We start from the raw sequence: 21,290 nt of genomic DNA on the forward strand, positions 1-21,290 counted from the left end.
AGTGCATTTCCTCCTTTATCAGGTATTATTTTACAAGGGATTTCTTGTTATACAGAACTAATATAAATCAATCTATAACAGGGGAATTTGTTTAATACATTTATTCTTTTAAGAAGTTGCATGATCATATTTCATTGACTTGTACAATAGAAGAAAAAATATCTTACTACTAAAACAGAGTTTGTGGAGAATGGTGCATGGTAAACCTATTTAGTCTTTTCAGAGGTTCGTTCTTAAATTTTAATGTTAAATAATAACAACTATTCATTTAAGCTGGTCTCGCTGTATATCTTGACCTTTAGCAATTCCACACACAGCAGCTTATTGTGGTATCTTTTAAATATGAGAAAAAAGAATGTTTTACTGTGCTATTAAAAGAAAAATAAAAGAGTACTGTATGTTACATGGCCCATGAAATATTGGCGGTGTGCTCCTTGGCTTTCATTCGAAGAACTGCAATACTGGAAGACCTCCTTTCAAACTCTGGCTTTGTTTCAAACGCATGTCCATTGGTAGCCCCAGTAAGGAGAGAGTCAGTAAAGAAATTGTTGAGGGGCACGTGACTGAACTGGTTCTGGTGGTTTGAAAACCCTGTGTAACTGGAATCTGTCCGAGGTGAGTGAGAATAAGGTGCCATACAGGAGGACGTGTCACGTGGTAACATGCACGAAGTAACCACAGAACCGCCATTTGCATTTCCTGCCCACAAATTGTTCTGAATCTGGAATATATAAAACAACAAGTATTACATTTACACGTTTTTGCTTTTGTTCTCCTTTGTTAAATTGTGTTTACTAAATTTGTGTTAACTATTCATTGTCTGCCCCTATTGGGTGGTCTATAATTACATTCTCAGTACATAAAACAGTGACTGAATAATGGTTATTTGAAAGATTCTTCCAGTTTTTAATACTTTAATAGATCACAAAAAACCCATACTTGACCTCATAAAATACCCTCAAAACATGTCAATCTCTTGAGAATTCTTTTTATAGTCGTGATTTTTTTAAATGAATCTGGATGATTTAGTCATGATTCATGACCAAGCCACGTATTTAAAAAAGTGGTTTTAAATCATGGTTTTAAGCTTAAAGATAGTTTTTGTCTTTCTAAACAAAATAACACAATTGCATTTTTAAAAATTTCTGGAGTTGGACTTTGCATGGCAGTTTTTGTTGGAAAGCATTGCTGACATTAGGCTGTTAGCTCTGTAAATATATTTTTGATCAAACTCATTTTGGAAAATTTTTGCCCTTTTATTAGATTTTTTTTGTCTAGAATAAATGGCTCTTTATATTTGAGAAATATGTATCTCTATATATTAATTCAGAAATATCAAACACATTCTATGATGTATATAATAAGCTGAAATAGAAGCATAACATGTAAAGCAACCTTAAAGCTCTTCAACACGGACCATTATCAAATAACAGAGGTAAAACAGAGAAAAATATGCAATTATTTATCGAAGAATATTATAAGAGTATAATTTAAGTAAAAGAGAACATCTTATATAATGCTAAAAACTTTGGGCTATCATTTGTACCCAAGAAATTCATATTTTATATTATTAAATCTCTAAAGAAAACAATTCAATAAAATATTACCAATAAGCACAAGTCCCTTTAAAGTTACTAGCATTTAAAAGAAACACCAAAGAGAATTTTATAATATGAATTTTAGATAGTGAATATCTTAGACAAGCTATTTAAACAAGAGAAAAAAAATGATCACATGCATTAGTGGGAAGTGCAGAGAAAATCATGACACATGGCATAACTGGGAAAAATGTAACTGTTGCACGGTAGAGCAAGGCAGAGCTGCAGCCTTAGAAGATAGAACAGACAAACTTTATGCTTCTTTGCAACATTATTATAACAGATTTCAATTAGAACACAACAGCAATATATGTTTACATCAGACTTTTCTTTTTTAAATCATGGTAATAAGAATTAAATCATCAATAATTTCAACACATTTGCAATGTTTCTTACATTGACTTTTATATTAAGATTCCAGGTGAAATCTTACAACACCCAGGATTCAATCATACTTTCTGCAACAATGAATTTTCAATTAATGACAGAAAGTATGTTAATGAATCTGCTAGATCACTCACACTGGTAGAGAAGTTACTACATTACTCAAGAAAGGACCACTATACCAATTCCAAAACATAAGAGAAAACCTGAAAAACTAATTTCACCCCTCAGGGCTTCACTGATTGGCAAGATGTTTATTTTTCAGTTGTTTTAAAAATAGTTCTTTATTTAAATATAAACTGCTTTAAATATATTAAATATATAATGATTTTCATATTTTATGAATCCTTGAACTGTCATGGGCTATGCTGTTTTAAGTTGGTTCACTCTACTATATGCATTCCGCTTTAACCAAAATGAAATGATCAGTGCCAGTGATCACTGAGTTATGTATCTCAAGCCAACAGTAGGGCTGTTAATGCCATCACTCTTTCAAACTAGTTCTTCTAACTTGATCTGGGTGATTTTCCTATGACATTCAATTAATCATTGTGTTACACTGCAAGAACCACAGTCACATGTCTCACAAATGAGCTTTCAGGAAATAAAAGTGAACTTGTTTGCTTATTTTTGAAAAAAAACAAATGAAAGGCAAAATACTGGCAGAGGAAGGTCATTTACATTTTATGTTTGTTAAAGGATTTCTTAACTTTTAAGTAGTGTTGCTAGACTATGTTATTAAAATTACCCACTAATATTCCAAATGCATAGAAATATATGAATTTCATTAAAATATAAATTATTTGTTTTAAAATAATGAATTTTTAACATTTTAGCATCAGAAAATAAGTGAAGTTTTTCTTTCTTCATCAAGAAATATCATTAGTTTTCAAAAATATTAACTAGACCATTCATAAACAGATAGAGACATGCAAATATCAAAAGTTTATGGAGATAACATGGGGAACAGAATTGTAGACAACTAGGTAAAAAAGAGAAAACGAGAAAAGGAAAGGAAGATTCTATGAAAGTAAACTAAATATTTTATCCCTAAAAGAATTGACATTAGTCTTCCTATAAATTGAAAAAAATTCTCTAGTTTCACTTACTTGGGAAAATATTTTTATTTTGATCAAAACTTATCTGGACATGCTCAAGTAGGTTAAATGCATTACTTCTTATTAAAGAATTTCTAACATATAGAAATGTTTTCAGAACAGACAGGTTGGTAAAGCAAGTTACTACAGCAATTTTTTAGTTTGGCTTGAGAAGACACCCAAATATTTTGACGATTTTGACATTATTTCCTCGAGTGGAGACACCTCCAAACATTTTACTGATATATCCTATTTCCTTCCTCCCTCCCTCCTTCCCTTCCTCTTTCCCTCCCTTCTTTCCATTTTTTTTTTCATTTTTAACATTCTGATGTCTTTGAGTGTAGTGATCTAGTTGGTTGCTATATCGAAGGATTAGATGTGAATCATAAAGACAGTATCTCCAGTGAGTTCCAGTTTTACTGCCTCTGCAGCACTGCCTCTGGGTGCTTTAACATCTGATGATGACAATCAAGATAACGATCATGATGGCTAATAGTTATTGATGAATTTCCATGCATCAGGCATTACATTAAATGCATTATTAACACATTTAATCGTTCAATACATTAAAAGGTGTGTGCTTTTAATATCCCTATTTTGTAGAAGGTGGTATTATGGAACAAAGAGTTTAAGTAATTTACCAAAGATTGCACAACTCCAACAGTAAGAGGAACTCTGAGCCCAGGAAATCATAACAAATGCTATATTAACCTAAAACCTGGTTTTATGAGTTGAAATTAGTTGAACCCTAACTTTGTGGGGTTCATGGCCTCCACTCTCTGAAAGCAAAATACATCACCATTACTCATGATTGTTTCCTCATTCTCAGGCCTAGCAGAATACATTACAAAACCTTAATAAAAATTTATTACATGAAAGAAAAATCTCTAAAAATGTAAATAGACTGATCCATCTTGCAAGCATAGACAAATTTTATGGACACCTTATACATCATGAAAATTATAGCCCTAGACCTTGCTGACTATATTTACCTGGATAGTTTTTCTTTTTCTCTCAAACACTTGTTCTCTACCATAGATGGAGGTTCTGATTTGTTAAGCATAGGGTGTGGCTTGGGGGATCTGTACTAAAATAATGATAGTAAAAATAATAATATGCACACACAGAATTCTGAAAATCAGCTAGAATTAGGAATCACTGTTGAAGTCCAACTGCTTCCACATGTAAAAACCACTTGCATTCACACCTTCAGTTAAAACCAAGAGAGATTGTCACTTCCAGTGATAAGAAGTTCCCCCTTTTTTTTTTTTCAAGAGTCTATTTCCTTTTGGAAAGCTTTTTTTTTTTTAAAAAAAAAAAAAAAAAGTGAGCTGTTATCTTCCTCTACCTATGGTTTCTATTTCTATTCCTTAAAATGATACAAAATAAGTATCATCCCTCTTACATAGGAATATCTTCAAATGTCATTAGGCAATTATTATACCAGTCCAAGTCTCTTTTCTCTGGGCTAAACATCTCCAGTCCTTTTAATCATTCCACATATGATGCGGTTTCCAGGCTCTGCACCATTGTGGTCACTTTCCTATGGATATGCTGGATGTTGTCGATACCCTTCATTCTTAGCAATATGCACCTCAAATACAATATTATATTCTAGATGTTGTTGGATCACTGTTGGGAAACCATGGAAGTTCCCATCATTGCTCTGCACCATCTACCTCTGTAATATTTGAAAGCAATATTTGATTAAGCAACACTGAGCTTGTGGTTGGCTAAACCCACTGCTGTCCAAGTGGGCACACTTACTGCAGCTTCTCCACCCCTCCACCAATTCTGTCCTTTCATAAGTAGTGATTTTTAACTTTTGCGCTAGAATCTGCAAGTCATGTTTTCTAAAATTGAAGATTACATATTTGTCACAACAGAAAAGCCAATCAAAATATAACTCTGGGACTCATTAAAAGAAACATTATATTTGCTGCTAATTTCCGGAATGAAAAAAACGCATTTATTTTTCTAAAGATAACTACTGTTCTTTTTTTTGGGGGGGGGGGGGTGCTGTTTCACAGAACACTACAAAGGCAGTGCCCAGCAGCAAATTATTTCTTGGGTGCTTTTGCAGAATAATTTTCAAGGGCTTCAGAGCCAGGAAAGGCATTATTAAATATTGTCCACATTCTTCTTTCATGTGTGTTTAAAAAAGGGGAAAGGCGATAGCCTGTCTTTACATTTTTTTCTTTGTTATGTTTAAAAGAAGTGGAGAACCTAAAAACGTTCCATGTTTTAATGTACTTTGCAACATTTTTTAAAAGAACTAGGAGTGTGCTCAAAGCACTGACCAGGGAATTTAGCCAACTGTCTCTCATTAGCATGAATGGAAGTTCAGCTGACTTACTACACTCCACTTTGAACATGTGCCCCTCAATGTTTTTCTAATCAAACAAAAAGTTAATAATTATTTCATAACTTTGGAATTTTGAAGCAGGTTTATTTTTTTTTTTTCTGATTCTTTCCAAACTGAAATAAATTCATTTAACATTCATTTTTCTTCTCAGGAATTAAAAACTATAGATAGGAAGAAAATACAGATACAGCTTATATATATTTTATGTATATTTACCTATATAAATTCCTTGTAACCAAAACTACAAAGAAAATTTTAACATGGTAAACCTGTGTATATTTGTAATATATTTGTCGATTTTATTGTAGTGAATAATTTTCATTACTTTTAAAAATAAGTTAGAGTTTGTTGGTCTTGACCTTAGTTGTAAAGTAGCATCATGTGAAAAAAATCTCAAATAGTTTCACAATAGTATTATACATTCTACATCCTAAAGTTAATGCTATTTAGGAGACAGCCTATGAAATTTAATCTGAACTTAAGAAAATTACTGACCAACTAAAAGCACATAAGTAACAACCTGTTAATTTTAAAGCATGTCCCAAACCAGATAGATAATTAACTTACTTTTTTCTACAAAAATCAGTTTATTTAACCCTACTCTTCCTCTATATACAGACTGCCCCTATCCCTACCACCATCCGTGTATACACACACACACACACACTCCTCATACAGGTACACACAACCATCATTCACACATGTGTGCACAGAAACACCACATTCACATCACATGCCCATATGCTTCCCTGTGAGAACTGAAAGTTGCTTTCAAAAGACAGAGATCAGGGATTCACAAAGAGTTACTTGTAATGATGTTGTAGCAATAGCTTCTTTACATTGAAAAATCCAAAAGTTGATTTTGGTCTTCCTTTCTGACAGAACGTTTAGGTTAACTGACTACTCTGTATATTATTCAATACTTAATAATGGGTTTATTAGCACATTATCACTTTATAATTTAATTTACCAGCATTTCATATGATCTCTTTTACAAATGCAAACATTGCTTTCTTTAAAAGCTGTTTGATATTTTAAAGAGACCATTACATCCTTTATTAGCATATCCCCTTCCTTTAAAATTTAAGGTGATAAAAAATTAATAAGAACCATATGCTTAGTAAGTTGCAGATATTTTTAGCTGTTGACCAACTTTAAGGCCCCATTAACTTTTCTAGCTACTACATCAGTCAGTTACTGGCAGGCAGAAAGAGTCAAAGTGTTATTCTAAATAGTGAATTTGCTACCAGTGAATAAGACACACTGATGGTTTATCCACCTGAAAAAAAAAAACAAAACTACTTGCATGAATTAAGCAGTGAAAAAACCAACCTGAGTATGTTTTAGGTAGTACCTGACATAGAAATGGGGGCACATTTTCATTAGTGTCTACTTATTGGGCCTGATTCTCACCAAAAAAATTTAAAGATGGTATATAAAATATTAAGTTTGGGGGAATCAATTTACATTTTCAAAATTCCAAAGGTATATTTTTCAAATATGCTATAAAACTGAAGTGATCAGGAATAAAGCACTCATCAGAAAAGGAACATATATTAAATGACTGCCACTTTGATTTTTTAATAAAATTTAATATTAGAAATGCATACAGTAATTGTGAACAAGAGTGACTCTTCCATTTAAGAAAACACTATTAGGTACAAAAGACATATGAGACTGACAATCAGAAGAAAAATAGATTTGCAGAAGAATAAAAGCATGGATTTCTTGTTAGAATAAAAATTAAAAGCATTAAATCTCATAAGAAATATTAAAGTCTACAAAATTTCAGAATCACATCAGATAAATGTTGAGGTTTTGTATTCTTCAAATAATATTTGAAAAATGCTCCAAGTCAAACATAAGAAACATTAAGAACATTTTTTTCTTTTCCTTCAGTATTGGATGTATTCTTAAATTTTATATTATTATGATCGTAAAAAGATTTATAGGAAATTTCACATTTATGTCTTAAAATGAAACTCGTGTCTGCCCACCCCAATTTGAGGAAGGAATAAAAAAATATTTAAGGAGGGAATAAAACAATAGTGCCTAACATTTCCTATTTTACTCATTATTATTAAACAAATATTAAATGGAGTATTTTCCAAACATTTATCACATTATTTTTCATGTATTTCAATACATGTGTGATAACTATTTCTAATTCATCAGTGCCTGATTATATTCAATGACACAATTCCCTTATTTAAATGAAATTCACAATCGTAACAAAAGTAAAAATGTAAATTAGTTTTCCTTGCATAAAAAACTTCGAACATGAATCAAATAGGCAAATCCTTCAATTTGCACAGAATATTTTTAGTCTTAGAGACTCCCACTTTGAGTCATATATGAGCTTTGAACTTACTCTCAGAATCCTGAGTGAAGTCATTGTTAAATTAATCTTCTATTTCTATTAACTACTCAGATGTAATTTTATTTTTGTGATTTTAAAAGCAACTATGAGTTTATATGAATTTTTATATATTTAATGCTCTATGACTGAATAAAAAACAAAAGACACAGACATCAGGCTTAATAAATAAGACATACAAAAAATCCTGGATTACTGTATATCTTTAAAGTTCACACTAACAATAAAAGCGTTAACTACAGATTTTAACACACGGACCTGTTCTCAGACTTCCCAAGACATGAGGTTTTAATTCGTGTCCACCCACCGCAATTCTTCTTCATCTTCACTCTTCTCCTGTATGTTCCTTTTATATTTATAAGCTAATAGCGCCATTCTCCAATATTTTTTTATATATTTCTTAGTATTTATTTTTGTAATCTATTGAATTATTGGTTTACTCTTTCCCTTTAAAATATTAATTACTATGACTAATTTGCTTGAATCAATGCTTTTACAGTGTCACCTATTAAAAGCAAAAAAAAATAGCTAAATTGTTACTGTGTAGAGTCATTAAATCACATTAACTCAGAATATTATGGTTTTCAAAAATAAGTCTATTTTCATAATCTAAAACAAAAATGTGCTTCACTTCGTTTAAGAATATTTTTAATCTTTATCTCTTTAAATTTTGTATACCTTTTTTGTTTGTAAAAAGCGGTACCTTCACCTAACGGATACTGAAAAAATGTGCTTCATATTACACAAAACTTGTGTATATACGAAATGACATATATATTTATATAAATTTCATATATTTATACATTTTTAAAATAAGCAACTTACCCCATTATGCATATCTGAGTAATAGTTGACTATCTTATTATATCTCTCCCTTGAGTTTAAATATTCATGCTTTAATGAGTGGAAATTATGCAACATCTTTATGACTTGCCCTAATGATGGTGATATTTTTGTCCCTCCCTCAATCTTAAGAGAAATTTCACTGTATCACTGTATGAACATCCCATTGGTTGTCTCATAAACATGAAGACATTCATTACACAATGCATCAAGTATAGCCTATTATTAGTATTTTTAAAAGATTTTGGTTTATTTGCTTCAAATATTTGAGGAAAAATAAAAATAAGATTGATAAAAATGCAAAACTTTCTCCAAAGATAAAAACTGCTCCAGATGCCTTTAAAGTGCTAAACCACGGTGGTTTGAAAGAAAAGAGAGTTCTGTATTCCTTATTTAGCTTAAATAAAGACAAACTTTAAGATTAGTATGGAAATTGGTGATGAAAGAAGGGTGGTATGAACAGTATCTTCAAATATCACTATTTTAGAGAAACTTGAAAATTTCATTTTAAAAAAACTATATAATTATAAACTGTATTATTATAATGTTTAGAATAGAATTTACTAAACTAGAAATGTTACACAGCTTCAGTCCGTATTTTCAATTATCCCAAGGATTACAAATTACCTATAACTTGAGTCCAACCCTTGGTATGTTCAAACTCCTAGTGACATACAAAGTTTTTAATAAAACAGCAAAGCAAAATATAGTGTGTGTGCCTTTATACATTTGGCAAACAGATTCAGTTAAGATTCTCACTTACACTTAGTTAAGCCTCATTCAAAATTTTGGTGGGAAAAAAACTAAATATTTTCATCAAAAATTTTGATGAAAATATTTAGTTCAAGAGAAAATTATTCCAGGGAATTGAAAATATACACTAGCTTTCCTAAAATTACCATATTTGGTTGTCCTAATTTAAAGAAGAATATATATTTAACTTAATTTGATATTCTCCTAGTTATAATGACCAAAAAATATCCCTAAATTTACTCACAGATTGGATTAGCTTAAATGCTACAGCCAGTATCACTCAAACCACTTACCTCCCTCTCTACAGTAGAACAAAATTAATTATGACTAATGTCTACAATAGAATTGCTTCTAGTTACTTTCATCATCCATTTTGTAAATGAGGAGAAACATTCCAAGAGGTTAACTGATTTGCCAAACCTCTGAAAACTATTAAGTGGCAGAGCCAGGAACTGAACCCAGGAATTCCTTACTGTAAAGCCCATAGTCACTACATGATCCTCATCAAACCCCAGGATTCAGTTCCATAGACCATAAGCACGATGATTTATGATCTGGATAGCAATTCAATCTGTACAATAATGAAAAAATCATTATCATCATCATCTACACCACCAAATCCAACAGCACCTCCATTTTACAAATGAAGAATCTGTGGATCAGTGAAGTCAAGAGACTTACCCAAAGTTACTCAGCTAGCAAATAATAAAGTTAATGATTGTGTAATCCAAACCAAACCTAGTGTCATGAAAATAATATTCCTTGTAAGAATGAAGGCTAGTTTTTATCTGAAAATGTTTATACCTTAACAGAAAATATTTTATTCACCAGAATATTTTAAAAGGTGCTTTGGTTTTGCTAAGTTAGAAAGCTTGAGGACAAAATGATTTATGTCACTTCGGTTTGCTCGGTCCAGTTTGCACCAGTAAGGGTTTGCAGCATTTAGTACAAATAACACCTAGTTTAGTACAAATATCGTTTCTAGTTCCACAAAGCAGGGAATTTTGTTTGTTTGGATCATTCATGTTTCCTCAGTGCCTAAAACAGTACTTGGAATATATCTGTTGGATAAAATGCAAATAACTGTGGAAGAAAAAAAATTAAGCTGAAAGTGGTCTGCAAAAACAGAGACCCAAACAGGAAAAAGTTATTGCCTAAGACCACAGAACTGGTTAACAGCAGAGATTCAGAAACCAGCTGTTCTATTGAAAATTGATTGATTTTGGTTTTATAATGTACTCCTGCATAGATATTGAAGTGAAGCAGATTGTTTCACATGCACTCAGTGTATATATAATTTGATTAAAACTGAGGTGATACAAAGATGACTAAGAAATAGATCATCTTTTTTAAATACTTGAGAATGTAAATGAGACAGATATAAAATATACAACCAACACAACGTAAGCAAGAAAGTGATGTGCTGATTAAGGAAGAATTCTGGAGAAGCTTCACAGAAATGATAAAGTTTAGGTGAGGGGAAGGGAATTCAATATAGAGGGAACAGATTCAGCACAAGCAGTGTAACAGATTTTTAAAATGTCATGAATTGAAGGACATCAAATAACTTCATTTAGCTTAACTGTAGTGTTGCCAAGTGAAAACTGATACTGTGGGCCAAAATAAAAGACTTTAAAAGAAATGATGCTATTTTTCAATACTTGAAAATATTCTATCTTAACATATATTACTAGCCACATAATATAATCCTCAACAGTGTGCCATTCGTACTGAAACAAACTGCTCACTTTCTTATGCTTTACGTAATTATTTTATAAATTTAAAAATGTAGGAGGCATTTTCACTTTCCAAACAAATGTGATGTTTTGGTGTCAAAACTGAACTACTTCATTGCTCTGTGGTGGACTAAGGTGATAATGGTGCTTAAAGAGAACCAGGCTTCTGAACTCAGGAAACCTGGGCTCAAATGAATTAACAGCTATAAGCAGGAAGCACAGTGCCTGGCTTAAAATAAACCTTCAAATGTTAGTTGTTACTTTTACTGTTACTGCTGTTGTTAATATATTGACAATCAGTTGAAAAAGTATTTAGAAACATGTTAGAAAATACTACTATTTCTAGATTTCCACATAAAAATACTATGTACTATTTATATATATATTTGTGCAAGGTAAAATTAAATTATTTACACTGAGCAGGCTTGCAGAGATTATTATCTACATCATCACTCTTTTCATACATTTCTGTGTAGCTTTTGCTTTTCTGCTACACTGTCCTGCCTCTAACATTTTCCGGTTTCCAACTTTTTTATAATTAATATTTTTTTCTGCAACTAGTAACAGAACAAATTCAATGTCTTTTTGCATTGTCTTATTTTAATTCCTATTTTTTCCATTACAAATTTCTGTTTTCAAGCTGTAAGATAAAAGAAGTTTCCTTTAGGCCAAAGCTTGGGAGACATGATCTTGGCATGATTTTATTTTAAACAAACTGAACTATGTTCAAGTTAGCATATTTTTCAAAAGTTAAAACAGAATTTTCCTCTGGCATTACCCAATATCGGCACTGGGAAGAGGGATACACTTGATTTCAGCATTTCTGGCAACTGATCATTAAAATGATTTACCAATATAGAAAGATTATATAGGTTTTAGAGTATTGCTTTTTTATTACTGTTAATGAAATGGACTGTTAAAAAGAACATGTGTTTGTATTCAGATTAAGAGGTGGTATAACCAATGCATAGATTATGGAGAAGCCAGAGAGAATTAGTGCAAAATTCCCATTACCTGTGAGAGGAATTTTTAAAATTAATCCTTCTGTGTTGGAATGAAAAAGGCTATGAAATGTGTAATTTGATTGTACCATTTGCTGTCCTGCTTTAGGTACTAGGCTACTATATTCTGCTAATCAATAATATCTAAATCTTAGAGGCACAATAACACAATGGCAAGATAACCCTGGGGATAAAAAAAAGGGTGACTAGTCAGAGTATACTATGTAAACATAAAGCCCTTATTTAGAGCTTAATGGACGAAAGATACTATTCTAAATGTTTTATGCTATGAAGAAAGAGGATTCCGAGATAAGGCAACCAACTACAAAGAACAGAGAAGTGGAAAACAGAGGCAGGGTTTAACAGGAAAGGAATGAAGACTGAAAGGAAATGATGCATAAAAGATACATCATAGTCAAGTGCTATGAGATAAACCTATCAATAAGGTTGTTTAAAGTTAATCTGAAGAGTTCATAATTCATGACTGTTATTTGTGAAGTCACGACAGCCAAGTTACTTCAACATCATGTAAGGTATGCACAGTCCCAATTACGTTTTTCTACTGTTATTTCACTGGTTGTGGGTACACTTCCTGTTCCCCTGAACTAAACGGAAGACTAAAAAGTGCAACTGAAGTCTTACGATCCTTTGATATTAATTTACTAATCATTCAAAAATACTTCCTGGGAGAGACAGTCTACGGCAAGGGTTAAGGTCTTGCACTTGGGAGCCAGATTGCCTGTGGTCAAATTTGAGCTTCATCACTAGTGCAACTGAGTCAAGATCTCACCTTTCTGTGCCTGTTTCTGCACAGGTTGTTGTGAGGGCTGAATGCTTATTAGAATAGTTTCTGGGACACAGTTTAAGGATAATAGTAGTGTTAATGATGATATTCCCAGGACCATGCCAGACACTCAAGACACAGCAGTATCTGCCCTCATAGAGCTAATGGCGTATAGGGGAAGCATCCTCCAGGCTTTTTGTTTATAACTGAACAAAGGCACTCAAAAATATTTGGTGAATTAAATTTCATTTGCCATATGATAATGAGTAAATAAGAACGTATATCTGATTTTAATCTGGAGAAAAAAATAAGGTACCCGGCTCTATGATAAAATTTAAAAGAGAAACAAGATTCTTCTTATAGGAGATACGGGGCATTTATTCAAAATGTAGCAGTAACTTAAGTTTTCTAGCAAACTGAGAGGAAATGCTTAACCTCAGCAGCACTTTAGTGACTGCCCTGTAAGAAACTATCCTCTTGGACCTATTCCTTATGTCAACTGGGCCTAGTTTCCAAACTTTTAAAATGAAGCAGTTGAACAATATGATCCCTAGGACTCTTTCTAATACATAATATTACATTAATAAATTTGGTGAATTTTTCTGGAGGAGTGAAATTCCAAAGACAGGTTGTTAAGGATTACAAAAGGCATAAGAGCACAAGGATAACAGAAAAGCAAAGGACTGAATTCACACTAATAGGGTCTGAATTTCCAGTTAGAGAAATGTATACCTTTAAGCTCCAGGCTGTGATGATCTAGTCACTGAACTATCAAGGTATTAACCAAAGCACAGAGTTATGTTCCTTCAGCACATGTGTTTCATATGAGTTTTCAAAGTGATCTCATACAATGCACATCATTAAGCAATAAGAAATAACGGATGGCTTGTCCTTATAGTATACATGTTGCTTATCATCTATCAAATGCATTCTGAATATCACTATTCAGTATTAAGAAAAGATGATAACCAATTATAAACAACATATTTTATTAACATGCATTTATTAAGTGTGAAAAAATCCTTTCTATATTAAAGGGAAAATTAGAAAAAAAAGAATTTTTAAATACTTCTTGAAATGAAGAGAGCTCCCATTATGAAAGGGAAGTGTTTCTTTTACATGATAAAAATTTTTAATTATGTCTAGCATTGATTCTATCTATGTTTTAAGCCATAAAGCACTAAATGTGTCACTGAGACAATGAGCAACTTCAAATCTAAAAGGACAATATAGGAAAAGAGAAATATTTTTAAGTAGAATTGAAGGTTCATAGTGCACATTTGACACTAGGTTATAGTTAAAAAGACAGCCACAGAGAAAGCATGCCAGACAATGAGTTATTTATTTTTAAAATTAACAAAGGAAGAGTCTGAATAATTAGAATGTGTAGTAATTAAAAGATATAATATTGAATGATGTTATTTCATTTATTGCAATGTACATGATCTAAAAGAAGAGAACCTGAAAAACTTTTAAATGAATGGCTCTAAAGAAAATAATATTAAAATAAATAATATATAAAATTTTTAAAAAATCTCACACATGGAAAAAGTCTTCCAGAGGTTAAAGTTTTCATTCTTGACTATTATATTAGATATAATAAATCCTATGCTAATCTTTCTAAGAACATACAAAACATATTGACTTTTTTTGCTCAGTGTTCTGCGTAGTTTACCATACCTGTGGATAGCTGTCAGTCCTTGGCAAAACTGATATATCATAGGTGGCAGCAAAATGGCTTTTGGCTTGTTGTATTTGGCCATAACGCTCTCTTTTTCTCCACTTGGCCCTTCGATTTTGAAACCAAACCTAATTAAAAAAAAAAATTAGGAATATATAATAATGCAAATGTGATGTTAGAAGACTTCAAATCAGAAGGGTAACCCAGGTCTACAAAATTACTAATAAAGGAATTTCTGTATCTCAGAAAAGGCTCCACAAATTTCAGTTTTCTCATCTATGGAAAATAAAAAGAAATCAGAATATATGATCTTGAAGAATCTATATATCTCCAAAATATCATGGATGAATGCTGCAAATCTGGGAGACAGTTATAACTTCTAAGTTTGGGATTACACATATAATATCAACACAGCCATTATAACCAAATTAACATCTGAATCAGTTAAAAAAATTACCTTTAAAACATGTCACCGAGTTCACTCTTATGGGTTGTACCCATACTTAGATAATTTTATAAAATATTAGACATAAAGATTACATCTAAAACATATGGCAGAAGAAGAAAAACTGTGACTATTTAGAAATAGAAATAATTAAGATTATATATATTAGAGTATGATAAAGATAAATGCAAAACAGAATCATCTGTAGTTGAAGTATAGTTTTAAAATATACAAATGTGGTTATTACATCACTTATAGCATTTATTTTCACCTATGGAAAATGCTCAGATGGCTTCACAATCATTTCTCCATTCTAAAACACTTAACAGGTAACATAAATAATAAAAGAAACAGGACTGATATAACTAAGCATCAAGAAAGCCTGTGTGTTAATATGGCCTCTGTGGGGACATTAAGTATCTTCCACAATTTTTCTAATTACATATGAGAAATACTTATCCTAACAACCGTCTTACTCATTAAATATTCATTAATTCACACTTGTAGCTCTTTAAAATCTTCATTTTAATATTTTAAGGTATTAAAGAGTGATACAGAATATTATATGTTGGATACACATAATTTAATGCAGTTTGGATGTTATGTAAGCAGCTTTCAGGAACACTTCAATCTTTACAGAACTATATTCAGTTTATAAAATATTTGGGAAAGTAGCTGGAAATTGAGTATAAAAATGCAAATTGTAAAACGTCTTTCAATGAAATTTACTTGAGATTTTCACCTTTTATATGCAATTCTAATCTGTATCTTTATCTTCACAGTCATATAAATGCCCAGTTTAATGCTTAATTGTGGATGCCTATTTAAGAAGGCACTTTGAAGAATTTTCAGCAATCAAAACAAGGCAGACAGAGCTACCTGTTCGCCCTGGTTTCTTAGCACAGTCTTGGGAAATGAGCATTTTCCATTACGCCCAGGGCTCAAGACAACAACAAAATAAAATAAAAAGTATTTTCCTGCTGTCTCCACAGACAGGCACCAGAAGCATACTAAGGGAATTTAGTAATGAGGTTTTTTGGGTTTTTTCCTCTTTTGGCAAAAGGACCTTGACAATCTCCTTAAAATGGGTGCCAATTACCACACTGATGTGAAAAGCATGAAAGAGAAAAACCTGAGTAAATTAGGTTCAGGTTGGCTCTCCGTGCATGTTCTTCAGACAAAAATTAATCAGGACTTGACGAAATGTTAAGAGGAAAACATGCATTGTGCACTGCTGATCACTCTTATGGAAACATATTGTTCTATGGTTACAAGTATAACTAATTTAAATATATAGACACAAGGCAAAAAAAAAACACACATGCAAGACTCGTGTTAATATCTGACAATTCTAAAAATCTTTGTTAGCATCAACTTCCTATATATTTACTTCCTGAACTAAGATAAAGTAACCATTTGCCTCCACAAACTCAAGGAAAAATCTGCTGCTTGTTATCCCTGCACTGCCAGATGTTGTCTTTAATGATGTAAAGACCTTACAATGGCTTAATCTTCAGAAGGAATACTGTTACTCCATGCAGAACAAAAATGTTCACTATTTTATTCATTTCTCTGTTCTAGTGATTCACGGAAATTGCAAAATTTGAAATTTTCCTCTTTACAAAAACAAAACATACACACAAAGTAAACGCCCATTTCTTCTGAGTTATGTTGCATTTTAAATCTCAGTATTCCCTGGAAACTAATAAAATATAATAAAAAAACAGCAAATGTAGTAAAAATAAAATAAGCCTAAAAGGCAGAATTTTACTCAATATGACTTTATTTTTCAAATTATGAAAGAATTTAAGTACATTGAATCATCCAATTTGATCATTTGAATATATTTTATAAATACAACCAACTATATTCAATAAAATTACCTTAAGATCATTATTTCTATTGCCCCTGCAAAAAAAATTAATTTATCCAGACTCAAAAACTATAATGGGTATATACCGGCTACTACTGTGACTAGAAAAATATAAGTAAGTGATACAATATTTCCTTAATTACCTATAGTTAAAATATATCATGGTATACATAACAATTGGGTGCTTATGGGATTATTTTATTTTTCTGTTATATTAAAACCCCAACCCCAATAAAATTATAGATTTATCTGCCGTTACACAAATAACCTACAGGTACATGGAATATAGCCTAAAAAGAAGCTCAATGTCTGATAAAACAAAAACAAAATAAAATCTATCAGTTACTAAATAGGTAGCTATGATTCTGATGTTTGCCCATTAAAAAATTAAATTTTAAAAATCAGGGATATTTAAAATACTGTCACATTTATGCCCAAGTTTACCCAGTTCTCCCTTCTCACCAGAGACATTTAGGGACTGTTACATTTGTCCAGGTCTCTTATATTATTATTATATTCTGGTTTCTTTAAATAATCATTAATTTTTATGCACATGTAATATAACTAACTTCTTTTGTCGTTTTCTGTTTTTGTCTGTTGTCAAATTCTTTTGCAAGTAAAAAGAATTTTAGTGGACCTAAATGTATATATTACATAGTGATATATATCTTCAGTCCCAGAATCAGTTTCTACTTTTGTGGAAATATGAAATTACTGAATTATTCTAACACTATTCCCTTTGTAAGGTCTCTATTTAGCTCCTACCTGGACTCTGGCCTCAGTGAGCTCTGTCCTCAGAGCAAGCTGTTCTCTGACGTATACATCCGGGTAATGGGTTTTCTGAAAGACCTTCTCCAGCTCCTCCAGCTGCAAGCTGGTGAAGGTGGTTCGGTGTCTCCGCTTCTTACTGCTGGATACGTTGCTGTCACACTTATCCCCAAGTTCATCCAGTTCTCCCTTCTCGGGTATCCCTTTCACAGGAGACATTCGGAGACTGTTACAGTTGTCCATGGCTCTATTCAGTTCGGTGTGAAGAGGCTGACCTTCTACTTTAGTGATCCCATAGTTCACTGTACCCAAAGGGAGAAAAGAACACTTCTCAGGATTGGGAAACACTACCGTGAAGGAATTAAGTTGAAGTCATTTAGAACATCAGGAAAGCAATCTGTTAATGATTTATTGCACCAGTATTAATTCAATCATCAGATTACGTACAATTATTATTTCACTGTGGGACATGTTTGAAACCATTTAAAAAATAATGTACACGGAACTCATAATTTGGCAAAATTCACAGTTCTATTTTACAGGGTTAAAGGAAGTCTATGCTCACATGTATAATCAAATTAAGGTAGTCATTAAAAGAAAGATGTAGATGTAAAAAAAAAACTTTTAAGTGAGCATGATTTTTGAAAACTGAACCAAATTTGATATAAGTCACTGATAGCACACAAAATTAAGATACTTACATAACTCAGGAAAGGTATTTCAACTTTAATGATATCTGTAAACCAAAATCCAAAAGCTTCTTAAATGTTATCTTCCCCATCCACATAAAACCTATGGGCTCTATATAGATTTAAGATGTGGTATTATTTCCATTACACTTTTAATATTTTGATTGTATATTCACATCTGTTAAATTTTTTTCAAAAATGATTAAATGGAAAAATTAATTACATATCCATTTCTGGAAGCACTTTCTATAAAAAATATTAAGACATAAGCAACTTCTTTTTCTTAAAAATGCATCTTGCAGTTCTTACTTAAATATGTTATATTTCTACTTAACTCAAGAAATTAGTTTTAGGGATAAGCTTTATTTTTCCTTCTAGTAATGCACAGAAATTAAAACATCTATTAAAACATTGCAAATAATGGCATCTGGCATTCTGTTTAGGGTGTTTTAATTTCAGTAATTTCCTTCAGATTTGATTGCATACTTGTAGTATGATATAAAACAAAATTGTATTAGATAATGCCACAGATACATAAATAAAATGGATGCACAGAATGAAAAGGGAGGCATTTTTTTTAAAAAGCAAGTAAAGCCAATCCAGTCAGAGTAGTATTTCCAATGATCTGTCATAATTTTTTTTAGTCTGTTTCAGTTGTCAAGTTATCCCCCATAACATATTTTTACAATTGTTTTAATTGTTAGACAAATGTATCCAAGTTTAACCCCTATATAACATGAATACCTGTTTTAGTATAAGCCAATGGTTTTCATGCAAAGCAAGATGTTGTGTAAAACTAAATATAAAGCTGAGGCATGACTCATTAATAATATGGTTTTGTCTCGGTGGGCAGAGTTAAATGCGGAACTGCGGCAATTAGCCTCAGGATGGGGGGGAGGGGAATCAGCTTTGAGGCTAAGGGTATCTCAAGAGAAATACGGATTTTTTCCTAAATTAAACGGCCTCTGCCTGGATTCATCTTAATTAAAATTTCCCTTTTGAAATTCATCCTAGTCGTGTATTTTCCTGTAAAAGTTGAGAAAATATCAAAATCCTATTAAATCCCTATTTCTTTTCTTATACTGGATTACTGACAACTTAAAATATTATCGAGTCCAATCCAGCAGTCAACATAGGACATTACAGAACCGTTTTTTAAAAGTCTTTCAATTACCTTAACTGCATGTATACATACAAAAATTTCAAAATTAACAGATACTGTGCAGTCTCAAATACATCCAGCATGCCAAAAATTCGGTGTAATAAAAAAAAAATTGCTTGTGTCTAAGTCAACTTAGGACACGATACAGTTGACTATTCTGTCATTTGCACCTTTCTTTTTGCTTTACCCTTGCAAGTCAAAAACAATTGCAATGTTGAATAAAGTAAATAAAATATCAAAAACAGTTTTGTTTTTTTTTAAACTTTTGTACAAAGTATTTAGAAAATCAGCTTCTACAAGCCAGTACCTTGCCAGATTTTGAAACTTCATTAAAATAGGGGGCAGGAGGCTTGTTGTAAATATTTCACACTTAATTCGTTTGTTATTTTAAAGCAGCCCTCTCCTTACAGCTTAACCGTGAAATATAAGCAATGATAAGGAAAAGTCCTTGGAATTGTAAACTTGCTTTAGCTGTCGCTATTTGAAATAATAGGCTTGTGTAGGGTTACAAGATAGAAAAGATAGATGGTTTGTTTTGATAACATTTTGACTTTGAGATAGTTGGGCATTCAAAGTTGAAGATTCCACCCAGAAGCATTCTGAAAGGCTTCTTAGGTGACTTTTAATGTGAAGTCAGAAAAATAGACAATGCCAAATCCCAGAGTGAGTGATTATATCGACGTTTCTTTGCCGGAAGCTATTTAAAGTGATTCGGCGTGAAATAGAAATTTCCGTGTGTTCTATTGCATAGTCAAAGAATTAGAATTCACAAATTCACATATGCTAATATAGCAACCTTCCAACTTCAGAAAGAAAAATATCGCCGAACATAAGAAAAAGAGGTTTTTCACCTAAAGGAGCTCAAAGTTTTCTTACTCGTGACGACGGTGACGTCCTCAAACTAGCTGTGATCGATTTCTGCTCCTCCCGCCCCGGCAACTCCGAGTACGGAGGAAGCGCGCTGTCTTGACTCAATTAGGCTCTACTTAACGCCCTATCCGTTTACGCCGGGGTCCAGGAAAGTGGAACAACGAGACCCATAAGGGATGAGACCGGCAGCGAAAGGAGAACCGCACTGAGGCCACCCGGCGCCCAATCCTGCTTTGCTCCCCCAAAGCCTTTTGCAGCCGAAACACCGCTTCCTACAACGCGCACCGTTCCACTGCCTTCCTCCGCCCTCCACCTCCCTCGGTCCCACTTTCCTTCGTTCCTCCCTCTCTGCCTGTCTAAAAAAGCGGTCCCCGCACTTGGGGTTTGCGGAAGAGCAGCCGTGTTTCGGCTTGGGGCGCTGGCGACTCACCGCTGCTTTCCTGACAGGGCGAGGTCCTCTCCAGGCGCACGTGATGCTCGGAGCGGGGCAGGGGCCCAAAGGCCTGCACGCATTTGCCCGCCGAAGCTTTGCTGTAAAAGGACTCATTGTCCAGCGTCTCCATAACGTGCTCCAACGCGCCTCCTGCGCCCATGTAAAAGTCACTGTTTTTACTCGGAGGGCTCTTGAGGGCAAACTTCTCGCTCAGAAACTCCATAATCCTGGAAGCTTGTCTCGGAACTCCCGGGGCGCGGAGGCTGGAGGGCGCTGGGGGAGGGAGCGAGTGGGCGGGAGGAGGGAGGGACGAAGAAGAGGGAAGGGAGAGGGAGCACGGCGGCGCCGAGAGCTGCCCGGCTCGGAGCCCTTTAATCCGTCCCGGCTGGAAAGGGGGCACCCGAAGTTGCTTTTATATCTTGAAACTCAAC

General features: G+C 32.9%; 1 protein-coding gene across 1 annotated transcript; it reads right to left on the minus strand.

Annotated features, from left to right (window-relative positions):
• Positions 1 to 400: 400 nt before the first annotated feature.
• On the minus strand, positions 401 to 21,082 carry ALX1 (ALX homeobox 1). Its single transcript, XM_037848328.1, has 4 exons — positions 20,857 to 21,082; positions 17,703 to 18,007; positions 14,619 to 14,747; positions 401 to 721 (listed from the first exon to the last, which is right to left on the minus strand). The coding sequence occupies exons 1-4, from the start codon at positions 21,080 to 21,082 to the stop codon at positions 401 to 403; spliced, it is 981 nt and encodes a 326-aa protein (XP_037704256.1).
• Positions 21,083 to 21,290: the final 208 nt, after the last annotated feature.

This window comes from Choloepus didactylus, chromosome 8 (assembly GCF_015220235.1).
Source record: "Choloepus didactylus isolate mChoDid1 chromosome 8, mChoDid1.pri, whole genome shotgun sequence".
Taxonomy (NCBI): Eukaryota; Metazoa; Chordata; class Mammalia; order Pilosa; family Megalonychidae; genus Choloepus; species Choloepus didactylus.